At 42.7% G+C, this 21,748-nt stretch overlaps 1 protein-coding gene across 1 annotated transcript; it reads right to left on the minus strand.

The window, feature by feature from the left end:
• Positions 1-1,353: 1,353 nt before the first annotated feature.
• Positions 1,354-15,645, minus strand: ARRDC4 (arrestin domain containing 4). Its single transcript, XM_052659606.1, has 8 exons — positions 15,354-15,645; positions 10,120-10,186; positions 9,255-9,402; positions 7,231-7,333; positions 6,033-6,289; positions 5,217-5,379; positions 4,438-4,592; positions 1,354-4,063 (listed from the first exon to the last, which is right to left on the minus strand). The coding sequence occupies exons 1-8, from the start codon at positions 15,643-15,645 to the stop codon at positions 4,007-4,009; spliced, it is 1,242 nt and encodes a 413-aa protein (XP_052515566.1). The 3' UTR covers positions 1,354-4,006.
• Between the last annotated feature and the right edge of the window lie 6,103 nt (positions 15,646-21,748).

The raw sequence follows: 21,748 nt of genomic DNA on the forward strand, positions 1-21,748 counted from the left end.
TGAAGAAAAGGATTCCAGCTACCAATCAAAAGTACTTCAGAAGCAATTCAGTCAAAGACTGGTATCCTTTCAGGACCAAGGTTTTTAGATATAAATGCTGTGACTCCTCATTTAGTATATGCTTAGGAGTACCCAGGTCTGTAAGTCTTAAACTGTGTAATTTAAAGCAACTGCTGTTTACGTAACTTCTATTAAATTGATAGAATCAGGAACTTTTTAGAGTGAGCAGCAATCTTACAGAGAATGTAGCCAAATTTTCAGGTCACACCTCTGGGTTTTGGTATCCCCATTTTTCATCTGAAGGCTATGTCCTAGACTGCAGTGCCCTGCCTAGTCCTAAATTTTATAACCCACAACTTTACAAAATAAACGACAGAAACTTTAATGGTGATCTTATAGATTTTTCCTTGCTATTTAGTGCATGAGACAAACTTCTTAATTTATGGCTGACTGCAAATGCGGATGCAGACGACTCATTTATCATCATCTCACACATCATAGGGCTTCCCTGGTGGCTCAGACGGTAAAGCGTCTGTCTGCAGTACAAGAGACCCGGGTGCGATCCCTGGGTTGGGAAGATCCCCTGGGGAAGGAAATGGCAACCCACTCCAGTATTCTTGCCTGGAGAATCCCATGGGCGGAGGAGCCTTGTGGGCTACAGTCCATGGGGTCGCAAAGAGTCGGACACGACTGAGCAACTTCACTTTCACACATTATAAACACTTGGAGAGTAAATTATCTGGGTTTATGTTTACCACTTAGCTAAGGTTTATAATTTTCCAGGACAGAGGGTCAAGGCAGTTTTCTGAGATGACATATTGTTACATATTTCCTGTACAAAATGTATGACTTCTGTCCATTTGAGTATGTATCTGGAGACAGGCTACTTAGACCTACCTAGGTCTGCCACCAGACCTACTAAATTAATCCTGGAAAGATTCTAGCCAAACAAACATGACAACTCAGGAAACTTTAATAAGTAGTCACTATCATTTCAGAATAAATGGAGATAATGCTCTCTCAATGACCAATAGAGCTTAAGCTTTATCTTTCACATCAATTACTCTTTTTCCTGGAATGCTAATAACTGATTACCTTTTGGGGAAACTGAGGCCATCACAGAAACAGGCTCAGAATGCACCAGGGTTGTGTCTGGCCTGATGACAGCACACATCTACAGAAAGATCTTAGTGCTAACGCTCTGTATGATGGTGTTGATTTCCCTTAAATCTGTAACAATCAGAGTTATAGTCTTAACAAAAACAAAACACAACTAGTAACTCACAGCATCAGTGGAATCATTTTATTAACAAAAGGAACCCATGGGGTTCAGACAAGAGTACAAAATACAATTATTTTTTTTTCCTTGTGGGTTAAATTGTTACATTTTTATAATAAAAATAAAAAGCTTTGATAGTTAACTTATCAAAAACATAACCCCTGCCTATTGAGTGTCTTATTGTGCAAAACAAAAACATCAAAGTTCTGCCCATGGAAGAATTGTGTGAGCCAAAAGATGCACATTCTCAATTTCAAAAAATTCTGCATCAAAAAGAAAATTCTAAGGCCACGGTTTCTTTGCAAACGAAACAAGAGGAGAATGAACAAGCAAATAGCAGCTAAATTTTTATCGTCATTCCCAAGTATTCTCTATTCCAATGTAGAATCTTCTACATTCATCAAATAACTTCTTGATTATAAAAAGGTATGCAGTTTCAACCTACTGCTTAAGGTCAGACATACCAATATCAATTCAATAAGGCAAATTATACCTTTTAGCTATTCTTGTTAAGTGCTAGAAAATCAGCTCTGTTTTACTTTGATGGGTGCACTTTATGATTTCTTTAAAAAAGGTGGCAAGACAATCCAAGTGAAGACCCTAGTAAGCAGCTGCCTTTCTACCTGCAGTCAGATGATTAAACTTGCTCTTCCTCCGTACAATTTTGTTGTTTCTTTCACTGTGTTTTGGTATCACGGAGATGGACAATGTCTTGACAAAACATGTAAACTGTAATTCAGAGGTCAAGAAATAGCTGGAGATGATCTTTTTTTATAGTACAAATAAAACTCTTCAGACAACACATAGCTACTTACACACAAAAACAAAGCAAAATAAAAGATCACCAAAAAACCAAAGGAAGGAGTAACGATTCATGACAATTTCAGTACCACAATTATTGGGAGAACAGCTTGCACTGTGATTTTCAACAGGGGCGCACAATGGAAGAACGGCTTAAGATGCTTACGTGATTACAGAGAAGAGAGGTATGCCCAGAAGGATTAAGAGTACATTTACCTAATGGTTGTATAAAAATCCCTGATCAAATGTCCATCTAATTTTTACATACAAAATTTAACCTTAGGACTTTTCTAACCGAGTATACTGATCGAAAGAAAAGCTAACCATTCAGTTGAGTGAAGTACAGTATTTGGCATGGGAAGCACCAGGGTTTCTAGAGCAAACCCTTAGGACGTGGAGAAAACCAAAGTATTGGGCTGGTCTAAAATCTCTATCATGGGGATCCTGACCTCCCTTCCACTCAGCATCCAGAAATACTCTCAGCTCATGAAACCAACAGATTAAAGTAAAAACAAGTGAACGTTTGACTCTGACTAGGAGGTGACAGAGGGACATAAAAACACTGCTCAGACTTTTAGCAGCAACACAATCTTGTTGGTCTGAATATCCTGAGGTTAAAGGATAGTAATATATTGCACCAAAATGATAAAAAAAAAAAAATCACAGTTTAAATAGAATTACTAAAGAAGTGGAATAACAATGGGCAACACAGTGACTGCCACCGTATTAGTACACTTATGTCTCTTGAGAGGAATTAACTTTATGACTTAAAAAAAAATGGTATTTCTGCCTTCTTGATTTTACATTAACTTGAAATACCCTTTGGTATACACATACTAACCTTCATCTAATGCTAACCTTACAAGTTTTGCCTTTAGTCCAGTTTCAGCTTTGGGGATAGGAGAGATAAGACTGCTATAGACAAATGAGCAGAAACTCCAGAGAAGACTTCTCAGGCCTGGAGCTTTAAACCGAATCTGATTCTGATAACACCGTTAGAGGTAGGTAAGAAAAGGCCTTTCCCCCCCCCACTGTGCAGTTATCAACGCATCCTAAGGATGCAAGCTTTTTTGTTTTTTTAACCCTTTTTAAAATATGCTCCTAGGTAATTAAGACATGAGGAAAATCAAACATGTACCGTGCTAAAGTACTTAAAGGGGGTTGGTTAAGAAGTGGCAACTTCAACAAAATGTGTTCTCAAGTTGAATTCACCTTTCCCCTTTCAACTGACAAGCCTTTTAAGGAACTCATTCTTGGTTTCATAATACTGTAGAGCCAATTTATAAACTACTTCTTAGACTATCACTAAAAGAGTGAAAACTGTACTTCATCAGTACCTTCTAAGACCGTGAGCTCAGAAAAGGATTCTTTTAAGGACCTTCAGTCCCATCGAGTATGGGAAGAAATCATGCCGACCCCGACACTGGAGGGTCTCGCTCCGTATTTAGAGTGGGCCCCTTTCCCGCGCATGCACATTCTTGTGCTGCTACATTCTCTAAAATCAAGTCTCCTCCCAATACGCCCACACTGCCTCTGAGCTTAAGATACAGCGGCTCCACTTTGAGAAACCTTCTAAAGACACGCCCACAGTGTTTCCCCTCTTCACAGGCACCTTTCTCTCCCCTGGGTTGGCACAGGCACCCCTTCAACTTACTCTGTCACTGTCTGGACTTTCAGCACATTCTGAGACTTCTCACATCACACCTTCATCCCACTGTTCAAAGGGAACACAAGACCACATCACAAACTTGCGCAACACTCCTGCTGGCCCACTGGAAAGTTCTCGTCGCATTTTTTTAATTTCTTCCACCTTCGGTCTTGACGTTATGTTCTTAAGCTAATCTTCCCCCCCCATTCCCCAAAAAGGCAGGGGGAAAGAACCAACATTCTAACTTGATGACGAACACAGTGATTTCTGAAACATGTTCAAAGAATGAAGGAAACAGGCTGGGTCTCTTCTACATCACTAGGATGTGGGTCAACCTGAAAAAACGAGCAGACCAACATTATTACTGCAATGTTCTCTAACACAACTGTAGAACCTATTTCTAATTACATGACGGTTAAGCCAGGCTGCTCAAAGCTACTATTAAGAAGTCCCAAAGACTTCTAAGTTCTAAGAACACTATTAAGTTCTCTGTATTCCGGGTCCTTAAAGGCAATTCATGGTACTCTACAGGCATGCTAGAAAGTACCAAGAAAATACCGCAAAATGTGGTAAATGGACCAGTGATAATTTATCATCATCATCACAGAAAACTGTTGTATGTATCTTTTAATAACTGGGAATCAACAACGGACACAAGATTATTTACAAACAGAATAGCACAAGCCTAGTTTCCTTTTAATGTGTTTACCTCTGAATACAGCGGCGGAGGCTGAAATCGGAATTCCTGGATGCAGGCAAACATAGGACAGCACGACTCTCCCTCACAATTAGGGGGCTGAGGGTAAGGAGGAACGTGTCTAGAGAATTCTTCCTCTGACACCACGTCTGCATAATTTGGTGGTGCTGAAAAAAACAAAAAACAAACAAAAAAAACAGTTGGATCTAAGAAATCCAGGCAGAAACTAATTACATTAACGTCTTCTGAACTCTGATAAAAATAAGAAATTTAGCTTAATTTGAAAATAAAACAAATGGTATTCTTCCCTCTAATCAGGAAGCTTTTATGCCCATTACAACACAAAATATTCAATAGATTCTGCTTTTATTAAGTACTACACAAAGAGCTGGACACGACTGAGCGACTGAACTGAACACTGATTTTATTCTAGTCTCTTGAGTTGCATACGTTACAGTCTAGGTAAAAAAAAAAAAATCATGAAATGTGGCTACAAAAAATACATAACCACACTCTGATTATTTTTCATTATTTACCTATTATCAACAGCAGTCGGGAGATGTCGATGGATGGTATTTCTGGACATGCCATTGGGAATTCTGTGTCTTGGCTAGGCCAAACTCTCAAGTCCCTGCCTAGAATAATGTTTGCTGATTTCTAGTAATAAGAAGAGTGAGGACAGCCACAGTGGCAGTAGTGATTATCATCTAAGCACTTCCTATCTCATAGGCACTGCTCTTACGTACTCTGTACGTGTGACTTCATCATGAAAGAACCTCAAAACATCTTACCTTCGGGCTGTTCCGGCAGAGTCAGTGTCAACCAGCTCATATCCATAATGAACTGGCTGGCAACGCTGGAGTTTCTGCTGCCAAAACCATTGTATGGAACTGTGCCAATCACTAAGGGCAGCTCAAGCATCAACTTTTTAGCACCAGGAATGTGAATGTACACCTAATACGCCAAAAACCAAAACCACAACAAGAGAGAGAGACACAAACGTGAGTTAAACCTCATAGTGAGTAACCCAATTATTTTTTCATTAAAAAAGCTTCTTTTGTCTGCTACTATTCCCAACACAATCGCAAACTGTCCTGACAGAATAAAATGAGCAAGCCGAATGAAGAGCCCACAAAATACAGAGAACGCTCTGTGCTGGAGAACTGTGGCCTGAACACGCTTCACTGTCAGTGAGCATGGCTCACACAAAACCACAGGAAGTTAAGGACGCATCTTCACTGTAGCGAGCAGCCCTGATGGCACTTTCCTTAATTAAACCCCTCAGGGGGCTAGTTTTTGATGAAAAAACAGAGGCCGACCCTTTATTTCACAACCTGTTGTGACACTGACATAAAAGGACACCCTTCAGCGGCGGCACAGCACCGGGCCTGGCTCCAGCCCCACGTCTCATGCCCCAAGCTCCGCACTCACGGCTAAGGAGTAGTACACCCCCCCGCTCCGCACTCACGGCTAAGCAATAGTGCACGCCCCGCGCCTTACACCCCCACTCCGCACTCACGGCTAAGGAGTAGTACACCCCCCCGCTCCACACTCACGGCTAAGCAATAGTGCACGCCCCACGCCTTACACCCCCACTCCGCACTCACGGCTAAGGAGTAATGCACGCGGATAATGCAGCAGTCCAGGATGGACGGCGTCACGGGCGGGATCTTGAGGGTCTTCCCGTTCCAGGTGTCGGTGCTCCCGGAGGCGATGTGGTTCCCGCGCACGTTGGCCACCATGAGCCGCACGGTCTTCGTCTTCCCGCTGGCCAGGTACGTCTGAGTCTGGAAAATGGCAGCTTTGGGAACAATCAGACGAGAGGAACAATTCTCTATTTCTGCATAGATCGGAATAGCTTCTCCTAAAAAGAAAACAGAAACACCTTCAGAGACGCTTCAGGAAGTTCTCACCACAGTGGAACAGAGCCGTCCCTGACAGAAGCTGAAATGTAGCAATGTGACTAAGAAGCTGAGAAGCCTCATGGAAAAATTTACTCTGCAAATCTGGGTCAGAGAAAAGAAAATTCACTGCAGCTTGTGCAGATCATGTTCCTAATTATTCCATGATTCACTTTTCTCATGTAGCAATATTAGGCTACCAGTTCTAAAGATCTATGAATGACCATGATCTATAAAAATTGAGAGAAGATATACAAATAGATGATTTAGTACTATCTTAAGTACCAAACTCATCAATGCTTAACAAAATCTGCCCAAAAAAAGAACAAAGTTTGCACTTTAGGAATGTTAAGCAATGGATGGTGTAAACAAATTTCACATCCACATTACACACCCACTGTCGTACTATCCCATACCACCCCCGTCTCCAAACAGCCAGAACCCTGGAGCAGGGCCAAATCCACTGGATGGAAATGGGCCTTTCACAGATGGTTGTTCTGGTATTAGTCTGACTGTTGAAGGGTGTCAACGTTCTACATTTTAGCCCTGTGTGTACTATACCCAGCATGGAGTCAGAATGTCTAACAGTATTTTCATACAGCAACAGCTCTCTTCCAAGCAACACTGCTTGGAACAGTCTTCTGCAACATTAAAATAAATTCTGGCATCTTCTCATTTTGGTGTTAGTTATGAATGTACCAGGACTGAAGTCAGAAACATTAGGATTGTTGGGATCTACTCATCTATTTACAAATATTTAAATATCAATGACTTATACTAGAATCATATTACTCATGTTTTAAAATAGTATATACTTCATTAATCACAAAACATATTATTGAAAACTACTTTCAATTAGCTAATTAATGAATCTTGCATTTGGAATTTTAGACAGTTTGCTTACCATTACAGTATCCCTTTCTTTCAATTTTGGCACTCAGCGAGACTGGACCAGAAGTGAAAAACCAACAGCCAACCATTTTCTCTTGAGTTTTCAATACAGGGGTCTTTAAAAGTTCAAATAATAGAATTACTTAAATTGATCTAGAAAATTCATAAACTTATATCATTTTTAAAAATAAAATAGTTGTAAAGAAATGTCTTCCGAAAAACAAATCAACCTTTTTTTATCTTCCTGTGACATTTTATGCAACATACTGAAAGAAAGCATTAAAAATCATTCCCTTTTCAGGAAAACTAAGTGAATTTTCAGATTCAAATTAGGGTGACAGCATGCTATTTTATTCTATATTTTCATTGTGTTTCTGGGAAATGATACATCATCCTTTAAAAAAGCAATCAGAACCTAACTGTAGCAGTCCCTATTAACACGACAGAACTACCTTTTCTAAAAAAGGACTTTAGGTGTAGATCAGGAGAAGGAGAAACGGCATTCAAATCATTAATCAGAATGTTCTATTTGTCTTGGCGTTTAAAATGTTGAATAAGCAAACAGCCTTTTGTCCTTACTTCACATGCATTATTAGGCTGAAATTTCAAGGGTACTTAGAATAATTTGGGGCTTTTGTCTTATGGCAGTGCAACAACACACCAGTGTAATGGATCTAAAGGATTATTGAACTCAGCACCCCACTTTCTATTCTATATCAGCAAAACAAAAAAACAAAAACCAAAAAACACAAGGTTTAAAATACTCAGTTTACAAGAGGCACAAGCCAAAATTCACTGTAAAATCCAAAGTTGCAATATATAGCTTTTTAATAGATAAAGATAGTAAAGGATAATTAGCATCTCTTTTTGAAAATAAATAAATAAATAAATAAATAACTTGCCACAATGGCCCCATAAATAAATTAGAATTAGTTAACCACCCAATTCTAAGTAGTTTCTAAAACCACAAGGCAGTCATTAGCATCATCGATTTTCAAAGCAGGTGCTGAACAGGGGATAAGCCACAGCCCCAAGCTGGGTCAGGCTACTGCATGATTTTGGCCACAAGGGATCATGCAGCTAGGGCTTATCTGTTACATTTTCATAATAATTTCGTAACAGAGTAAATCCTATTTTATTTTTGTGTGAAAATAGAGTTAAACAACTTTTAACTCCTGTTTTTTATTCCCCTGATCTTTAAAAACACTGGCTAGAAAGAAGAAACCTCCAGTACTAAAAATACATCTTTGCAACATCAGTATCATGATGGAAAGTTTACATTATTAAGTAAAAAAAAAAATCATTCATTCATATTTAAATGATGAACCATTAGGTCCTTACTAGCTATCATGAAAGTATAAGGTATAATTTTATATTATTTTGATAATATGGGTTTAGATAAAAGAATCTACCTCATTAGCTCCCATCTTGCCTATTCTGTTGTTACTTACAGCCTGATCTTTCTTATCAGCCTACAGTATTTCTGGTGATTATTAGAAGTTCAATGCTCTAATGCAGCCAAATCTGTCATAAGGAAATGAGAAGTGAAAGGAAGTCCAGAGCAGCTGCACAGACTCACTTAGCATTAGAAAATGACATGCAAAATGCACGGAGACACAGCATAATGGCCTGAGCGTCAATAACAGGCTGAGCGTGATTAGTACTCTTCTGTAATTACTGTTCCTCACCCTGCTATTAGGGAAGAGTTTAGAATACCACAGCCCTGTGACTGTGGCTGCTCTGGAAAAGTAACTGCTCTGTGTGTGCGCATTATTATTAAGCCTTATTAATGCATTTCGAGCCCATGTAACTTCTTGGCAAAAGAAGCCCTGAATAACAGGGACACAATCAAGAGTATTACGGCACACACTTTGTAATTTGCCCGACTTAGAATCATATATTTACAGTGAATGCATATGGGTTATAAGATTACATCAAAAAGTGACAGAACAGGGGGCCACTAGACTTGCTAAATGCAGGGATGATGGCTGAAAGCAGAGGATGAGGGGCAGGGGAAGGGAGGGTGGAAGAACGTACTAGCAATGCTGGTGTGTTGACATCGATGTGACTGACCACCTGGAGTTCCCGCTTAACGCTCTGATCAGGTGCCTGGGGTCGTTCCAAAACTGCTCTCACACAGTACTGAATGCTTCCATATTTCCCAGTGAAGGAGGTTACCAGAGGTCTGCAAGAAACCGAAGACGTGATTTTTAAAGTTTCTTTTTCAGTTCAAAACAGGGAAAAACTGTTAAAAAGTGTTGTGGTGGTTTAGTCGCTCAGTTGTTGACTCTTTGTGATCCCATGGACTGTAACCTGCCAGGCTCCTCCGTCCATGGGATTTTCTGGAGTGGGTTGCCATTTCCTTCCCCAGAAGATCTTTTCCACCCAGGGATCAAACCTGCATTTTCTGCTTGGCAGGCAGATTCTTTACCACTGATCCATGTGGCTGCTGCTGCTAAGTCACTTCAGTCGTGTCCGACTCCGTGAGACCCATAGATGGCAGCCCACCAGGCTCCCCCGTCCCTGGGATTCTCCAGGCAAGAACACTGGAGTGGGTTGCCATTTCCTTCTCCAATGCATGAAAGTGAAAAGTAAACGTGAAGTCGCTCAGTCGTGTCCGGCTCTTAGCGACCCCATGGACTGCAGCCTACCAGCCTCCTCTGTCCATGGGATTTTCCAGGCAAGAGTACTGGAGTGGGTTGCCATTGCCTTCTCCAATCCATGGGGGAAACCCCTTAAATTAAGTGTCAGTTTAAAAAAAGAAAGGTGACAAGGGTGGGATCTATCAGGGGTTAGTTAGGATAAATATTTACACCTGAATGTTAGAAGGTACTCAGTAACCATACAGTGTACAGACTTGTTCAGGGAAAGAAAACCCCCAAAGCTTCACAGTTTCACTTACTCAGATGGAAGTTGAAAACTAAATGGAAATTCATGTTTTCCAGGCTGTAGTAAGAGGATGCCTTCCCCTAAAAAAGACAATATATTTTTATTTAAGTTTCATATTAGATCAAGAATTTTCAGTGTAAATCATAATTTTTTTTAAAGGGAGGTTTTCCTGGCTGTACCACTGAATATACTTCGAAAAGTACATTAACCCGAGATTTAGAGAATTATTGATAAATTTTGAATCAACTTTTACCAAGCTCAATCAATTTCAAATTACATATATATGTATATAAACATATATGCTATCTGCAAACAGACCAATTATATAATTGCCATCAAGTACCAGAGCTCCCACATACATATGTATGTATATACAACCATACATACCTATATACACATAAACATTTATTTTCCCCACCTGTATACTAGCATGAGTATAATATGTTAGTATACTATTATACTAACCTGAGATACAAATATTACATAGGACCCAAAACTAATTTAGAAAAAAAAAAGCATCTATTTATTTTAGGCATATCACAAAAATCAGACTATATACTCTTTGGGCAGAGCTGGAAAAGGAGGTGAAAAATTTCCTTGGTGTGCTATGCATATTGGGTATAATACTTAACAGCCAATTCAACAGGACCAGTTACTAGGCAGGAATCACTACTGATCAATAGAGAATGTTGTTTCGCTTGGGACAGAGGTGTGGATGGCCAGGCATGGCCACAGCTCCTTCCTCCTGCTCTGGGGTCAGCTGGCCCCATTTCGTTTCAAACAGCTTACCCCTGACCATGAGAAAGCTGGGAGGCAGACTGTGGATGGACTGAGCAAGGTCAGAGGCACCGCTGGAGTGCCGACTGAGTGCCCAGACTCTTGGTCAGCTTCAAAGCCAACGCCAGGGACGTCAGTGTTGGTTGGGTGGCTCCCCAGAGAGACCTATAAACGTTCCCTTCATTCTGTGTGCACAGATCCAGGTACAGAACTAAATCCCCCAAGGGTGAGGTGACTTGAGACGAAAAAAGTGCAGCACAGATTGAGCATTTTCTCTATTGTAGCCATTCATTAAAAAAAAATTTAAAGGTGAGAAATCACTAGTGAAATGGTTAAATAGTTAACAGGTCTTAGAACACAACAGTCTAAGCCCTTCATCAATTCAGTTAGTATTTCAACTCTATACTTTTGAAAGTTGTAAGTGTTAGTCACTCGGTCATATCTGACTCTTTGCCACCCTATGGACTGTGGCCTGCCAGGCTCTTCTGTTCATGGGATTCTCAGGCAGGAATTCTGGAGTGGATAGCCGTCCCCTTCTCCAGAGGAGCTTTCGGACCCAGGGATCAAGCCTGGGACTCCTGCAATGAAGGCAGATTCTTTACCATCTGAGCCACCAGGGAGACCCTTCTCACTTTCAACCTTGTACTTTTACGAAAAGGGAATGCATCATTGGCTCATTAACTCTCCTAAATCTATCTCCGATTTTCAATGTGTGATATATTAGGTGAAAAAAATCGTAACAGCATTTGCCACTTACAGTCATTCAGACAGAAATATTCAACAGGTGGTTAACTTGGAAGCAAAGTGATTAAGTCATAGGGACATGTTAAATGTTAATAACATGTTAAATAATAGTGACAGAGTGAGTCCCAGGGCTCAAGTGTGTCCAGGGCCACTAAACAAGCCCCAGCACCAGAAGGTGGGAAAGCCTCTCTACTCTGTAACTATCAAGTACGAGGCTCAAGGAATCCTGATACTCCTGAGACCTGGGCTAAAGTTCCAAATTGTAATCATCAGATAGCTCAGCACTATAAAGTACTTAAAATGTTTAAAGATGTGGATTTCATTACGTCCAAAATTTATAGTGATTGTCAGGTACAAAGCTGATACAAAGCTAAGTAACATTAATCTCCAAATAGACCTTGGGAGGAAAGATGGCTGCAGACACTTGTATGCAAGTAATGACCCTAGGCTGGACTGCAAGGAGATCCAACCAGTCTATTCTAAAGGAGATCAGTTCTGGGTGTTCATTGGAAGGACTGATGTTGAAGCTGAAACTCCGATACTTTGGCCACCTCATGTGAAGAGTTGACTGATTGGAAAAGACCCCGATGCTGGGAAGGATTGGGGGCAGGAGGAGAAGGGGACAGCAGAGGATGAGATGGCTGGATGGCATCACTGACTTGATGGACATGAGTTTGAATAAACTCCAGGAGTTGGTAATGGACAGGTGGTAACGGAGGCTTTCCCTCCAACACAAGTTGGAGGCCTTGTGTGCTGCGATTCATGGGGTCACAAAGAGCTGGACACAACTGAGCGACTGAACTGAACGGAATGACCCTAGGATGCCCAGTCTATTGTGGGGGGGTGGGTTGGGGTGGGGGGGTGAACCATCTCCCCAGTTGATGTAAGGGGTTGGCATGGAGACAAGGATTAGGTGAAGGGAAGGGCATGGCAGGCAAGCATGAAGAACAGAGTTGTGCAGGACACTGGAAGAGAATAAGAGAGATGAAGTTCTCGCTTCAGAAAAAAACAAATAGGAACCAGAATATTTAAAATGACTTTGATGTACACCCGTGGCGGATTCATGTCAATGTATGGCAAAACCAATACAATGTTGTAAAATAATTAGCCTCCAGTTAAAATAAATAAATTTATATTAAAAAAATGACTTTGAATTACCTTCAAAACATAAAGAGGAAAAAAAAAAAACTGTTCAGAAAGTTGGATAGCTCAGCTGGTAAAGAATCCGCCTGCAATGCAGGAGACCCTGGTTCGATACCTGGGTCGGGAAGTTCCACTGGAGAAGGGATAGGCTACCCACTCCAGTATTCTGGGGCTTCCCTGCTGCCTCAGACGGTAAACAATCCGCCTGCAATGCAGGAGACCTGGGTTCAATGCCTGGGTTGGGAACATTCCCCTGGAGGAGGGCATGGCAACCCATTTCAGTATTCTTTCCTGGAGACTCTCCACAGGACAGAGGAGCCAGGCAGGACACACCCCATGTCTCCACGGGGTCACAAAGAGTTGGACGTGACTGCGTGACTAAGCGCACAGCGCAGCACTGGGATCAAATCTTGGCTTGCCTTCTTCCTCTTTATTAACTTTTAATTAAGAAGGTCCATAAACTGAATCGTGTCCACTTCTGCTCTCAAGGTTCATTACCTTTGCCTTATGCAATGAGACCTACAATGTCACAAGATGCTTCATTCCCTCATGGTTCCTCAGCCCAAGCGCAGAATTCAGGGCACTGGTGAGTCCTAAGCTACCAGAGCAACACAGCGGCAGAGCCTGGAGCTCCAAGGTTGAGGAATGTACACACGGTCATCCTCCTGGTGCGCCGCCAACATGTGAAACCAACTCTCTGATGTGTCTTGTTTTTCTACCATTACTGATAAAAATATGAAGAAAATCAACCACCAAAACAGCAAGGAGTTAGATTAACAAGGCTAACAAATTATCCAGTAGATTTTTTGAAAACACATCCCATCACCTAGATTTCAAAAAATCTCTTCAGGTGACTGGAATTCAGCTAGATTTTGAAATTAAACAAACCTAAGATCTACAGTTATATAATATTGCTAACTTTTCCCAGACTATAGATATTAGGAGGTTTTTTTTCCCCCCCCTCTATTAAGTCAACTAAAATAGACTTATGATTTTACTTTATGCCAGTGTTACTGTATGTTCTAAAACAAGCTAAGATGTTTCAGGCTGTCTAGAATGACCCATTCTATTTCATCAGAATAACAAAAAATCTGACTTGTGAATCAGAACACTATTTGACAGTCTGTATTTCACCAAAGCGTTTTTCCCACTGCAAGTCCCAGGTCTAACTTCTATTAATCTTATATCTATTTACTCAGTAGTTATGGGCACAGACATACAGGCAGTTCAAAGCCGTGGACAAAAACTCAGTAGATATGGACACAGAGAGTCTGAAGTCCTGGACAAATCTCAGTTACTTCCCTCTTCCATTGCCCTTGACTCCAGTCAGCCATCTTGAAAATCTGTGTTTTCTGTTACCTTTGGGGAAGGCCTGTGTGGGCTGATTCTGGAAACCATACTGATGAAAGGGCATAAAGTAAGAAAGAACTGTCACCTAATATACTGCATTTATTAATCCCAGAGAGGGCTTTGGTTCACATGTGCTTTCCTCACTGAAGTTTTTGGAATTAGTTGAGGCTCACATACCTTAAAGATTTAACTGTGAACTACTGTTCCATAGCAGAACAAGGCAAAACTGGGTTTACTATTGATTTTCGTATAATACATAGCAAAGGGTAAACACTGATACACTGCATTTTACTCTTCAAGGGCGGAGAGTGTACATCACTGTTTCATTTTACAGATAAATGCTGAAGCTGATGAGGCAAAAAGGTAAAACAGTTTAAAGGAGCTGCTCAACTAAAAGGAGACTAAGACTCACTGTCCCTCCTATTTTAAGGGAATCTATTTTTGCACCAACATTAACGGAATCCATGCTGTGAATTGTCACAGGGGTACTTCTGGAAAATCCTATACTATTAACGACTTCAGAAGCAGGGTCATCATTCCTCCACAAACTCTTTCAGTGGCCAGATCCCATTGTAACTCAAGGTTTAGGGGAGGTGTAAGGAAGGAAGGAAGAAGATGCAAAGGAAACAAAAAGAAGCGAAGGATGAAGACAAAGGTAGAACTCTTAAACCCGCTCCCCCAAAGGGGGGAATCCCAGGATGATGGATCAAGTCAAAAAGCACTTCCTTTGAACTCCTAATGCTCAGGGAACTGAGCTTTTTGCTAACTCATCATGAAGCAAGAAAGATGCGAGTTGGGGGTTCATGGCGGGGCAGGGAGGAATGCTGGTGAAGGGAAGACCCGTAAAACACCGGGCACATCAGGACAGACTGGTTTTGCCCTCCATTCTTTAGGCCACAAGGAACAGGACCTAGAGCCCCAGATCCTGGTTCCCATGGCAACGGCTCACTCCCACAGCCTGCCTAGACGGTCCTGGGACCCCCGAAGCAGCTCCGAGCGAGGCAGGGGCGGGGCGCCAGGTGGAGGGGAGAACCTTTTCCCCGGGGTTGTGAGGTGGGGGTGCGCAGGCATTGTTGCTCACCCGTCACAGCCCCCAAAGGGATGCTGGGCCACCCCGCGAGCGGACCCCACCCCCGGAAACCTTCTCCCCGGCCTCCTGGCCGGTGGGCGTCCCCCGGAGCGCTCCTTCCCCGTCCCCCGCGGGCCCTCTCCCAGGCCGGGGTCGGCGCTCACCGGCCGGGGGCTCGCGCAGGCTGAGGCGCACGTTGAGGTACTCCACCTCCGAGGTGGCCGCCGGGGCAGCGGCACCGGTGCTCGGGCCCCAGGAGGCGGTGGCGCGGCCCTGGGCCTCCAGGCGCAGCGCGCGCAGGGCCACCGGCTCGGCCGCCTCCAGCAGCACGTGTCCAGCCACGGTCTCGCCGCTCGAGTAGCAGCCCTTGCGCTCGTCCTCGAACACCAGACCCAGGCTCTTCACGCGGCCCTCCGAGCCCGCCGCCGCTGCCGCGGACCCCGCCTCGCCGCCCATCCTACCGGGCGACGCGGCCGCGCCGAGGCGGTCGGCAGCGGCCCGGAGCCGAGGTCGCGAGCCGAGCGGCGCCGCTGTCACGGGCGCCAGGCGCACGCCGAGGGCCCCCGCGCCCGCCGTGCGCTGCCCGGTGGAGCCCCGGCGCGCCGTAGGGCCTGTCGCTTTAACAAACCCAGCTGGCGAAGGCGAGGGGCCGGCACAGCCCACCCCCGGCGCACGCCCATAGGCCGGCTGGGAGCCCCGCGACGTGCCGATTGGTTGTAAAGGACTACTGAGTCATTTCATTGGCGCCCCCGCGCACGGTCTGGAGCAGGACGGCAGTGCGTGATCAACGAGTGGTGACCAATCAGAGTACGCGAGGGTGCACGTGCACAGGCCGATTATTGGCTGGGGCAAGGCACGGTCCTGGGGCCCTGACCAATAGAGAGGCGTTGCGCCCATGTGGACAGCTAGTGGGAAACAATATTTGTTAGGGAGGGGGCGGAAACGGGAATCTCCGGCTTGCGGCGTGTCAGCTGTTCCCATGGTTACAGGTGGAGGCGGGGTTTCTAGTAGCCTGGGCTTAAGGGGATTCGCGCTGCAACGTGAGGTGGTGCCTGTAAAGGGTTTGTGGTTCTGATTACATCTGTATTAAGAGCATGTACGTGTCCTGGAGAAACGAACTTAACAGTATATCCTTGTGAGATTTGGGGGCCGGCCGCCTCGGAATTTAGGTTCCCGAGCCCCAGCCACTCCCGCGTTTCAGAATTGCCCGCCTAAGATAGAGCTGCAGACAGGGAGACTGAAGGCTGTGGTTCTCAACCTGAAAGGACCCTAAGGAGTTCAGCTGCCCATCTCCTCTTTCAGCCTCTTTAGACTGAGAGTGGTAGGAATGGTCGTTCTTCCAGCTCTGAATAAGGTCATCAACCAGGCTGTTTTAAACAACGTCTGCCACCCAAGTTTCTGCCCCACCCTAAAGGAGTTCCTGACCTCCGTGTCATAATTCACGAAAATTTCCAGTTGCCTTGATGACCTATTCTCCTTGTCCGCAGCTTCTGTCACCTCTCCTTAGTTTTGTTTTCTTCTTTAATCCTTCATTCCTTCTCGATTCTGATTTTATTATTATTGTTGTTATCTAACGTCTCTGCCACTATCAGGCCATCATTTTCTAACCCTTATAAATTCTTCCCTTATAAAAAAAATAGCAACGTTGTGAGGATCACGGAATGACCAATCATATACTGAGATTTAAAAATCTTCCCTGTTATCAATGTTTCTTTTGTTTTTTTAAAATAATCCCAAACTAAAGGTTGATTTTCTGCTCTAAATTTAACGTGTTAACATGGAACTTTAATAAGGTTTTACAAGGTTTACAACTTTTATCTCTTCCTAAAGAACATGGAAAAGGCCCCAAATCCATCTCTGCATTAATTCCTGAACTAGCTGCTCTTCTCTTTTTTTCCGGTTTATCTAGATTTGCCCCCAGCATGATCTTACTCTACCACTTTTTTTTTTTTATCGTAACCTACCCTTGTATACGGAGGCTTCCCTGGTACCTCAGCTGGTAAAGAATCCGCCTGTCATGAAGAAGACCCCAGTTCCATCCCAGTGTGTTAGGCTAACACAATCATTAGTATGGTTGATTTTAGGGTTTTAGGTGTATTATTTTATTATTTTCTTAGTTTGTGCCTGTGGTGGGTGGTTCTCTGTTACACCTTTCTTGTCTTTTCAAATAGTCCTGTGTCTTGTAGTAATCTATTTAAATGTATCCACTGATTTTGAACTATGTCTCTTTGTAGTGTTTTCGCTTTTGCTTTCTTTAGGGGTCAGTAACCCTTTGATGCCACAGTTGGCGTGTATATTACATCCACATGTATTGACAACTCCATCAGACAGTGTTTACATTTTTGCTTCAGGTAATAACATGTATTTTAAAGAATCTAAGAAAAAAATCGTCTATTATCATTTCTGTTACTCTTTCTTTATTCGGAAGTTCCAAGTTTCCGCAGGGAATAGTTCAGGTTGAAGGATTCCTTCTAGTATTTTAGTGAAGGCCTGCTGCAATGAGTTCCCTTAGTTTGTCTGAGAAAGTTTTATTTTGACATCATTACTGAAGGATATGTGTGCGAAATATGGACTTCTGGGCTGGCAATTCTTTTCTTTCTTTCTTTCTTTTTTTTACATTGCCACGTACCTTATTTTTAAAATTGAAATACAGTTGGTTTACAACATTATGTTGGTTTCTGGTGGAAAGTGTAATGTTCTTTCTTTTAGCACTTTACAGAGCATTGCCTTCTCAGAACCTTGGTTTCTAATGAAAAACCAAACAGTCCTTCCAGTTGTTCTTCCCATGGACATACATAAAGGGAATTGTTTTTTCTGTCTACTTTCAAGATTTTTTTCTTTATCTTAGTAGTCAGCAGTTTAATTATAATGTGGATAGGTTTGGTTTCCTTTGAGGTTATTTTGTCTTACAGCTGTATATTTATGTTTTTCACCAAATTTATGTTTTCTTTGATAATGTCTACCTTTTTTTCTGCATTTATCTCTTTCCCATTTCCTGTTGCGACTTAAATATCATGAATATTAGACCTTTTGATATTGTCCCACAGTACCTTGAGGATGATTTTTCTTCAATCTTTTTTTCCTTCTGTTATAGAAATTGGATAAATCTGTTGATCTGTTTGCCAATTCACTGACTTTTTCTTCTGTCACCTTCATTGTGTTATTGAGATCATCCCACGAATTTCTTTGTTTAAAATATTATATTTTTTAGTTCTAAAATACTTAAAAAAATAATTTTTATTTCCCTGCTAAGAACATCAATCTTTTTGTTTATTTCAAGAGTATCTACCTTTGTCTCATTGAACATGATGATTATAGTTGTTTAAAAGTTCTTTGAAAAAGTTTCTATATTGGGATAACCTTGAGCTTGACATCTGATTGTCTTTTCCTTTGAGAACTGGTCACATTTCCGTGTATTTTGTATGTTGAGTAATTTTAGATTATACCATAAACATTTTGAATCTTACATGATTCTGAGTCCTGTTAAAATCCTCTGGAGAATGCCAGCTATTTTCTATTGACAGGTAGTGAACCTGTGTGTGTTCAGACTGTCCTGAGCTCTCCTTCTGTGGGCAGAAGTTCCTACGTCAGTTCACTTCTTAAAGACTTTGTTCTCTTGCTGTGGGTCTTTACCCTATGCAAGCAGCTCAGAGTGAGCCTAGGACTGATGAGTTCATACACAGAATTAGGGGCTGCCTTTCCCTATTTCTTTACCCTTTGTTATTTTCCCCATTTCCTGTGACTCCCAGGGGCCCCTTCATCCAGCCCTCTGGGTAGAAATCTGGTATTCTTCTAGGAGTTTTAGCTACATGTACTGTTGTGATTGGAGTTACTATCAAGGCAAAACAGTGAGGGAAAGGAGAAAAGAAAATGGGATCTTCACACTCCAGGCCGTAGGGTCCTCCATCCAGATGGACAGGTTTTCTCCTTGAGTTTAGGTTGCTGTGCCACAATGGCCTCCTCAGGGCAGAGCCAGGAGGAAAAAAAAAAAGAGGAAAAAAATCCCAAATCTATGTGACTCAGTACTGATCACAACGGTTATGTAAACTAAAACATGGAGGAGAAGAGACAGATCTTCCTTACAGAAGAATTCTCAGCCTTTGACGTAGATTCTCTTCCCTCCCCTTGAGCGTGCGCTAGACTGAATCACTTGTCTCCAACCGGCAAACACGTTAGCCAGGTTAACACCACCGGTGACTAGTTATGTTGACAGAAGGTACCCTTGATGTGAGAGCATGAAAAGGACACTTCGCTTCTTTAATGTTCTTTGCTAAAACCCATAACTCCAGTCTAAACATGAGCAAAACATCCAGCAAACCCAATCTGAAGGACATTCTACAAAGCACCTGATGAGTGTGACTCGACACTCAAGGCCAACAAAGCAAGAGAAGACCCAGAAACCCCTAGAGAACCATGGACACATGATGACGATGAAATGTGGTGTCCTAGAATGGTGCCCACAACAGTAAAGGACAGTAAGTCTGGAGTTTAACCATAGTCTAAACATACCGGCATTGTTTTCTTGGTTTTAAAAAATGGAACATGTTAACATGAGATGTTAACCATGGGCGAAATAGAGTGAGCAGGGCTCAGGGACTCGATACTATACAGTTTTTCTGAAAACCTAAAGTTATTCTAAAGTAAAAGTTTACTGGAAACAACAATGGCAGCAACAGGGATTTCCCCCATACTCTCCAGCTTGTGGCAACATTTTTTGTTAGTTCTCTGACTAAAAGCGAAGCATTCTGAGTGTTTGCTGCCTGTGTCTTCTTTGTACTTCCACACAGGGGCCACCCTTGGTTTCAAGTCAGGAGATAAAAGAAAACCCCCCACAAAGCTCACTTTTAATATGGTTTGCTTTTTAAGTTTTGACTTCCCTCCCTAAGCTGCTAACTGTTATTGGTGCTCAGATACTTGCTGTTATTATTACTGTTATATTGTTATTGTTATTTTAACCATTATCAGAGTTTTAGTTGTTACCACTGCAAGAAAGCTTTTTGTATGCTGACTCCAAGTTGCCAAGTATCTTTCCTGATCCAGGTCTTATGGTGGCGGTGGTTTAGTTTGTAAGTCATATCCTACTCTTGTGACCCCGTGGACTGTAGCCCACCAGGTTCCTCTGTCTGTGGGATTTTCCAGACAAGAATATTGGAGTTGGTTGCCACAGGGGATCTTCCCGACCCAGGGATCTAGCCCACATCTCCTGCAATTCAGGTGGTCTCCTGCATTGCAGGTGGATTCCTTACCACTGAGCCACAGGTCTTACAAAGGTAATTAAATCACTACGTAAGTACCAGCTCCCATTCATTCTTGTGTCATGCACACATTCATCTTATTTTTGCCTATTGTATTCAGTTTATGCTCACCCATACCTGGATCTTAATTTGGGGGTGGCACTGACAAGGTTGCTGACATTTGAAATGTGTTTGCTGTCTGAATTCCTGTTTCAGAGCTGGAAATTGAGTTCACAAAGCAAAGATTTCTAGGAAGTAGGAGAAGGACCTAAGCTTTATTGCACGCCATTGAATGCCAGTCAGAATGTTCAATGTATGCAGCCCCATTCAGCCTCACAGTAACCTGGTGAAGGGGCGCCTTGGAATGAGGTCTAAGATTACAGGGTTGGGGCCTGAGGTTCAGAAAGATGGAGCAGCCTGCTTCATTCCACAGCCAGTAAGTGCAGGGCCAAGGTCAGAACCAAGGCCTTCCATCTTCATTAAACTGCCTTCAGTGTAAGTTAAGGGAAAAAGATAAAGAAAGGAAGGGAAGAAGGATGGAAGAGAAAGGAGAAAGAAAAGAAGATGAACTTACTTTAATAAGGAATGAGATCAGATGTTGACCACTACCAGCATGGATTCCCTACTATCACAGGGTATGTATACTTGACTATGCCGTGCTCCTCTCTGAGTTAGTGATGCCCTTTTGGACATGGCCAGCACTGTTCTGGAGTACCCTGTCCGTGCCTGCATACTCAGGTGCTTCAGTCGTGTCCAACTCTGTGTGATCCTATGGACTGTAGCCTGCCAGGCTCCTCTGTCCATGGGATTCTCTAAGACAAGAATACTGGAGTGGGTTGCCATGCCCTCCTCCAGGGGATCTTCCCGACCCAGGGATCAAACCTGCAATGTCCCCTGCGTCTTCTGCACCGCCGGCAGATCTCTCGGTAGCCACCCAAGAAGCCCACCCTGTCCATCCATGGACCCAAATTGACCCTCTGCTTTCTTCCAAAAATGATCTGTGGCAACTGCAGAGGGAATAACTGAAATGAACTTTTTTTTTTTTTGCTTCAAGAAAAGTTGGAAGGGAGAAGGCATATGAGGGAAGAAGGCAACTAAGAACAGGGATACAAGAGAAAATAAAACACAATTCTATAAAGAAGTACTGCAGACAAGTTTTATTTGATTCTCCATTTTGGTGGAGAGACTGGAGTTTACATAAGGGCAGAAGGACTGTTTGGCTAAAGATATCTTATTCTAAACAGCATAAGGATCCTGCCTTCTTCTTGCATGGTTTCAGTTCAATTCAGTTCAGTCGCTCAGTCGTGTCGACTCTTTGCGACCCC

Source organism: Budorcas taxicolor, chromosome 21 (genome assembly GCF_023091745.1).
Source record: "Budorcas taxicolor isolate Tak-1 chromosome 21, Takin1.1, whole genome shotgun sequence".
Classification (NCBI taxonomy): Eukaryota; Metazoa; Chordata; class Mammalia; order Artiodactyla; family Bovidae; genus Budorcas; species Budorcas taxicolor.